Source organism: Lycium ferocissimum, unplaced genomic scaffold (assembly GCF_029784015.1).
Source record: "Lycium ferocissimum isolate CSIRO_LF1 unplaced genomic scaffold, AGI_CSIRO_Lferr_CH_V1 ctg6723, whole genome shotgun sequence".
In the NCBI taxonomy this organism is placed as follows: Eukaryota; Viridiplantae; Streptophyta; class Magnoliopsida; order Solanales; family Solanaceae; genus Lycium; species Lycium ferocissimum.
In genome coordinates this window covers 17,457-24,890 of record NW_026726473.1, presented here as the reverse complement: position 1 = coordinate 24,890, position 7,434 = coordinate 17,457, and the positions used below count along the sequence as shown (strand labels likewise).

Here is a 7,434-nt window from a genome sequence, read left to right as displayed (position 1 = left end):
GATGATATATTTCTATGATTATGAGCATATAGTATGAGTGAGAGCGAGATAAATAACAACGAAGGTGTTCGGTAGGTAGCCCCGGACACCCGTCGCGGCCCGTAGTTCGGGTCGTGACAAATATGGTGGAAGTTGATAAAATAGGGGAAGTGTTGCCCAAATTTCCGTTAGCTCGTTAATTACACTAGTTTGAACTTAAGAGTCTTTTCAAGACTTAACCTTAGTATGAATCCTCTTGAATATAGATTTTGCGGACTTGGGAGGAGAACGTTAAGTAACTAAGGAGACGTAAAGGTATGTTAAGGCTAACCCTTTCCGTCTAAAGGCATTATTTCCTTATTGTGAATTCATCTAAGATATCCATAATGTCCTATCTCCTAGAAAATGCTAGAAGCTCATGACTTTCAACATTCTCATGATATTATTGATAAAAGTTCTCGATGATTGTGATGATAATAATGATGATGATGGTGATTCCATAATAGGAATTGGGGGTTTACCGATCTTATGTCACCCCGATAGAGTGGTAATCCTTTCCCTTGGATATTTATATATATATATATATATATATATATATATATATATATATATATATATATATACATATCAAATATTAAAAGATCTAAAGGTTGGTAGTATATTTATAATAAATTTACACTTACCAACCATGTGAAAGGATTATATTAAAGAGTTGTTACACTACAACTCATGTTCAATTTTCCATTTGATTGATTTAAAGTTTGATCAATTGATGTTGTATTTTTTAAAAAAGTTTTGTAGTAGCGTATTAATTTTGTTATGAATTATGACTTGCTTATTTGGTAAGTTTGTATAATAATTGGAAAATTTTTGATATTTTTCATAACTTATGAGATTTTTATGTCTATAAGAAAATATACAATTTAAGAAATTTAAATTGCATATCCAAATAAAACTTGAAATTCAAATGAAGTTATCTGATGATTTCAAATCACGTGCTCCTTAAGCTAGAAGAGAGGTTTTCAAATTCCTAGGCTTTAATCGCACTGCTTACACATGTGAATCTCCATCCTCTCGTTCCTCTTCTTCCCCATATTGTTACAAAATATCCAGTTATTTATTTGTACGAAACTAGGGTTTCGGCTTGCGATCTTCCACAAAATTCGATTATACCTAGAATCCCCGTGCTCCTCTTACTATTATTCACAACCAACTAGATCCCGCAATTTCAATACTCTATCCATTTATCGTTTCATTATACAATTGCCACCAACAGGTCAGTATAATTTTGAGAGACTGCAAATCTGCAATGTCAAAGTCTGCTTATTTTAGCTAAAATATGATTCTGTCCCAATGCCAAATTAGTTGGGTCGGTTAATTGGCGAATCTAGGATTTCTAAAAAAATACAATTAGGTGGGAAGTAATCCTTGTTCCTCTTAGTAAATAACTAAGCTTTTTGTAGCATGTGTGCATATTAGATCAAATATCTAGTTTTGCGTAAAGAATATGGGTTCACGTGCCCAGTAATTATTGTATATCCATTCTACTCTATTTAAGTCAGAAGGGTGGGTTCATCATAGTTAGACCATTTTTACATGGGTTGTCAAAATATTGTACCACTCCCTTACCCTATGTTTTATGAAGCTCACTTTGCCAGTGTTGGATTGACTATACAAAAACAACAACAACAACATACCCACAAAGTGGGGTCCGGGAGGATAGACTGTACGCTGAGTGTTGGATTGAATATCTCTTTAATATTTAGAGGAATCATTATAGTTGAACTTTTTTTATGCTGTCAACTTAGCACAAGTTTCCTGCTTTGTCCAGACTTGGAAGTTGGAACTACTATATTTTGCGAAACTCACATGGGAGGAGTTGGAATTACTCATCTAATATCATCTTGAAATGGTTACTCCCCAGTTTGTTGACTTGTGCCTCTTCAAGTGTATATATCGTGTTTGTTTGCCTCTTTTCTTGTTCGTTTGAAACTTCTCTGATTCGGTTACCTTCCCATATCACAAAAAAAAAAAAAAAAAAATTTAAAAAAAAAAAAAAATCTCTGATTTGGGTTGTCCAGAAAATAGGAATTACATTGATGTATTTCACAAATGCACATCAAGAAAAGAGTGCGGTAGTATCGACAAATCACTTGGACTTTTAGGAGTTAGATCTGTTAAATGACTTTTAATAGCTACATCTTAATTTTACGGATTTGTTTATCTATTTTTCCTGGAAAGTGCTTGCTTGTTTTTGAGGCTCTTTAAAGTGAACGCATCATGCCTTATTTCAGTGTCTGTTGGTAGTGGTCATGAGCCATTTCAGTATCATCGTGCATGGGCTTTGAAGATTCAAATAGCAAACAAGTTTAACTGACATGATTAGTCTAATCCGTACCTTTCTAATTGCATTGGAAAATACAAATCGCAAACAAGTTTAACAGACACGAATCAATCTAGTACGGACTTCTCTAACACCATTGCATGTAGCTATGTGTGGACTTGTTTGCTGGTTTCATTCTATGTATTTCCGGAATGAATGGCATTCTCATCAAGATTTATGTTTATTAAGGCTAACTTACGTATCTGCTTTTCTCCAAATTAAGCTGATTTATTATTTCTTCATGTTGAGTGTTCAAGCTTATTTAGCTTTGCAGATGCATAATGGCCATTAGCCGTCTTATATATGGTGCTATATATCTTCTTAGGATGGTCCGTTGATACATCTTTATGGGTTATCTGAGTAGGTTGTTCTGAAGTTTCCTCAGTTTTTTGATGGGTGCACCTAAGCAGAAGTGGACTTCAGAAGAAGAAGCTGCTCTTAAAGCTGGGATACTTAAGCACGGGCCAGGTAAATGGCGCACGATTCTCAAGGATCCAGAATTTAGTGGAGTATTGTGTTTGCGTTCAAATGTAGATCTCAAGGTAGAGGTTCCTACTATCATATTTTCATTAGATAATTATATTTAGGGAAGAGGAAGTTTGGATGTTAGTTGAACCAGATGATAGCTGCGTGGTGTAGTCGTTATTTTTAGGTTCTTATCTATGCATGTGATGTTAATATGCCTGCCTATTCATCTTTGATGATGCTGTTCAGGACAAGTGGAGGAACATGACTGTGATGGCAAATGGTTGGGGTTCGCGAGAGCAAGGAAGGTTGTCTGTCAAAAGGATGAAGGCCCCTAAACAGGATGGGAGTCCTGTGACTGATACGACTGCTGCTGAAAGTGATGAGGAAGCTGCTGAAGCGAGGCCAGCCACAACTTCTAGTGGTTCTCCTCAGATACATGGTTCAAAAAGATCTATGATAAGGTTAAGCACTGCTCATTGATTGTTGCAGCATAGCCCTTTGTGATAGTCGCTGAGGTCTTTTTGTGCTTATGGATATAGTTGCTTGCTGGTTTTTGCATGTTCTATTATTCTTAGGTGGCATTTGCATGGTTGTTAGAAATATTTGTAGGAGAAGCTTTTTAGAAATATATTTTCATAAAATATTTCTGGGAAACAATTTGTTTCCTAAAGTCTTTTTGGAAATCTTCAATTTGATTTCTGAAGTGCATTTTTGTTTTCAACCAAAAAGTGCTTTGTTTTAATATTACATGCATGTGATACTTCTACATGTATTTGTTTTTGGTAATCTGATGGCGGTAGAAGTTGGTCGTGGAATGTATATTTAGGTCTTTACCAGAAGTTCATTGAATTTCCGTTTCTTTACTCAGTATGAAATAATATTACCTGTCTTGATGGGATCACATATTATTCTTATATTCTTTCTTTGGAATGGTGATTGTCTCTCATAGTTGCTGCATTGATAATATTATAGGTTGGATAATCTTATAATGGAGGCTATAAGCAGCTTGAAGGAGCCAGGTGGTTCCAACAAGACTACAATAGCTGAATACATAGAGGTAGCTGTCTTCTTATTTTGTGCTTTGTTTTAGAAGAAGTAACTAGATATAATCTAGAGGACCATTCATTAATTATCATGCTTGGAAATCTTACTTATTTTTCAAAGACATATAAAGGACTGATTTTTAGGTGTTGCTTCTTGTTGTGCAAATAGCAATATTATGAATGATGTTTGCAATTTGTTCTTCTTGTATATTTCAACTATGAGGCCTCGTAAACCTCAGTATCATCAAACTTAGTGCTTTTCCTTTTGGGTGAAGGTTTTTTATTCTAATATTATTTTATTTTCTTAATTTTAAACTCTGACTGTTGGTAGCAACAGATTAGGATGAATAAATACAGTGCATTGGGGTCCTAGTGTAGCATCTGGTCAGTATATGAAGAATATTAGATTGCATTGAGTGCACATAGGTCTGATAGTGCCACATTAACTTTTTGCTTCTTAACAGCTGATCTATATGTATCTTGATTCCATAGAACAAGGTGCTAGGCTATGCTAGAAAGGTCCTCAATGAACAATTATGGGCTCATGCACCCTGGCGGCAGTACAAATTGTTCTGGTTAATACATGTATGTTCAATAGGGTGTCTGTTTTAGTATATGCAGAACCTGAGGTTGCAGGAGTCTAATATAGATCTGATTCTGCTAGACTAATAATTTTTTCTCAATATATGATTGTGATTTCCTATACTAAGAGTTTACCCCAATGTAGTGGCTTTACCGATTATGTTCTCAATGATCTATTATTGGCTTTTGCACACTGCCTGGCACAATTATTTTTGGTTAATACATTTATGTTCAATTGGGTGATATAAAAGTCATCTTACAGATCTTAGTTAATGCATAAATATCATGATTTCTGGATCTTAGTTCATAGCAAAAACCAGAATTTATGGTTGCATTTGTCAGACTATTCTATTGAATACTCCGCTCTTTCTATCTTTTAGGACCAATACTGGGCGCCTCCAAACTTTAAAAGGCTACTGTCAGGGAAACTGAAGTACTTAACTGCAACAGGAAAACTTATCAAGGTGATTTTTATTTTGTGCATCTGACATCTGTGTTGTTGCTTATCTCACCCTAAGCTTGGAGTGTGATTACAACAGAATTGGCGATTGGATTCAAGTGTTTCTATGCCTGGTAATTTTTTTCCTTCTTGGTTAATATAATACCCTGAATATATTTTCTTTTTTAGATGAAGCGTAAGTATAGAATAGTACCTACGTCGACACCATCCGACAGTAGAAGAAACCCGTCCATTACACTTTTGGACAGCAGGCAGAGGATCTTCTCCAAGATTGATCGGGATGATACGAACATGTTTAGTACATCTCAGATAGATTTAGAGCTAGCTAAAATGAGGAACATGACACCTCAAGAGGCTGCGGCTGCTGCTGCACAAGCAGTTGGTGAAGCAGAAGCAGCCATAGCTGATGCTGAGGAGGCTGATAGGGAGGCTGAGGCTGCTGAAGCTGATGCTGAAGCGGCAGAAGCCTTTTCAGTAGCTGCAAAGAAGACACTACATGGGAGAAGTGCTCCAAGGATGGTAAGGCATCCTTTTATGCCAATTAATTGGTCATTGCTAATGGCATCTATTGATTTACTTGTCTCTCCTTCCTATATTTCATTTTTTTGTCGGTAGGATATGTTCTTCCTTAACCGTGGAACCATTATTGATTCAGTGTGTAGAAATCATCGCTGGAGACCCTTTCATTAACTAACAGGAACCGTGTAGGTCCGTAATCTTTACTTATCATTTCCCCTTCGCTATACTTAAAACAATATTTTTTCTATTCCACTAGAGTGCAGCGTTAAAAACAGATTTTTCTAAGTTAAATATTGCTTCTGAAGACCTTATCTTAGCAAGGTCTCAAGTAAAAACTAGAAGAACAAATAGGAGTGGGTAGCTATCTTTTGCCTCAACCGGCATAGTCTTTGTCTGGGCCTCATTAGCTTCTGTTTCAGCTTGTCTCTTGATCAATGTAATCTAGCATCTGTTAAATTTTGACTAATCTTCTGTAGAGAGAACTACTTCACCTAGCTCTGGATAGTACAATTGCACCACCCTGCACTGGCTTGAGGAATTGGAGTTGTGGGCTCTGCATATTCATCTTCCTTTATTCTAATTTTGCATTAGAGAGATTTCTAAGCTCTCAATGTTGTGTTTGCTATGAGATTTTTTCTTTTTACTCTTTCGGGGGTTTGGGGGAGGGTGGGTTCCTTTTGGTAGCTGATTCATTTGGGATTCTTCTTTTTATTGGGGGTGAGGGTGCGGGGTAAGAGATAGGAGGCGAGTTGCCAGGAAGGGCCTGAAGCAAATCCTCCAGTATCTCTGATAATCTTGTTGGTTACAGCAGGTTGTGTCAAAAGTGTACCGATTGAAAAGTTGGAATGATAAATCACTTCACATCAATGCTTCAATGGTGTTCAATGAGAGCAAGAAAAGCCAGACAAGTATTGATATGTTTGTATTTATCTGCTTTCTAGTTGATTAGGTGGTTACTACTACCTATCTACATTAGGTGCTTTACAGAATTTGTGGAATTTACCTAAGATGTTTACACTGTCTCAATGCAAATTGATTATCCTCGCTGATGTACAATGTCCAAAGCCTGCTACGCTATTATTCCTTGGTTCTTTTTCTGATTGCCCCTCTAATATCTAGATGATACATGCTTGATCGTTCCTTCGGAGGTGAGGTTGATGTGCGAGTTAGAGAGTTGCTTGATCCCGTTCCAGGTTGATGTTGTATCTTCAGCTTGTACATATGGCAACAAGGTCATGCTAAGTGCAATCTACCGGGTTGTTACTTGTTAGTAATAAAAGCATTTTTGATTGTATCAGTTGTGTTTCCTGTTCACCAGAGGACATGTCTGAGCACTTAACCAAATCAGATGTCTCATTATTAGTCGTTTCTGCGAGCCGAGTAAATTTGCTGTAAGGAGTAGGAACAGGAATAACGGGATGTGGGTTCCGTTCATGCAGGGATGCACCTGATGATCTATTGTTTACTGTATGATTTATTATTTATTTTAACTCGATTTGGAAGGAGAATAAATTAGTCAACCGTAGTTTCTGGCCACTGTCTAGTAACTGGGATCAAGAAAATTCTCTTTTCTCCAAGAAATTAGTTTAGGAAAATTACATTGTATACATAAGGTTAGAGTTGTGTGTTTTTGAATATATGTTATTATGTTGAATTCCCTTGACAGAAACCAATACCTCAGCTCAGCGCTCAAGGGGGTTCAAATACTCCCAAAGGGAGGAAGTTCGATTCTCCATATACAGTACTACAGATTTTTTTATTTTTTTTAAATTTAACCATTTGAATGGATCATTTAAGCGGATATGTATTAATTAGCACTAAAAAGTATTCAAAGATTTATTTCTAATACCAAAAATAGCGTTTCTTACTAGACTAGTCTCACGGGGCCCGTGTTAAGTCCGGGCTCAACTCTAGATATAAAAAGTAATATTTTGATTAAAGAAATATAATTTATGTTGGTAATAATTAAATTTCAAATAAGTATATTTTCAATATATAAA

The 7,434-nt window shown here is 36.1% G+C and overlaps 1 protein-coding gene across 5 annotated transcripts; it reads left to right on the top strand.

Annotated features, from left to right (window-relative positions):
* The first annotated feature begins 1,011 nt into the window (after positions 1-1,011).
* LOC132045462 (telomere repeat-binding factor 1-like) lies at positions 1,012-6,970 on the top strand. 5 transcript variants are annotated; one of them, XM_059436055.1, is made up of 7 exons: positions 1,012-1,255; positions 2,727-2,830; positions 3,077-3,291; positions 3,803-3,887; positions 4,836-4,919; positions 5,084-5,434; positions 5,911-6,531. In XM_059436055.1, exons 3-7 carry the CDS (start codon positions 3,092-3,094, stop codon positions 6,166-6,168), a joined length of 978 nt encoding a protein of 325 aa, XP_059292038.1. In that variant the 5' UTR covers positions 1,012-1,255; positions 2,727-2,830; positions 3,077-3,091; the 3' UTR covers positions 6,169-6,531. The 5 variants fall into 5 exon arrangements, with proteins under 5 accessions (XP_059292038.1, XP_059292035.1, XP_059292036.1 ...); XM_059436052.1 differs by having other exon boundaries at positions 1,014-1,255; positions 2,727-2,904; XM_059436053.1 differs by having other exon boundaries at positions 1,014-1,255; positions 2,688-2,904.
* The last annotated feature ends 464 nt before the right edge of the window (positions 6,971-7,434 follow it).

Bases quoted from the DNA above. Each gene is read 5' to 3' on its own strand.
- LOC132045462 (XM_059436052.1), top strand. From the start codon at position 2,755: ATGGGTGCACCTAAGCAGAAGTGGACTTCAGAAGAAGAAGCTGCTCTT. The intron at 3,292-3,802 runs GTTAAGCACTGC...ATAATATTATAG, and splicing joins TCAAAAAGATCTATGATAAG to GTTGGATAATCTTATAATGG. The intron at 4,920-5,083 runs GTGATTTTTATT...TTTCTTTTTTAG, and splicing joins CAACAGGAAAACTTATCAAG to ATGAAGCGTAAGTATAGAAT.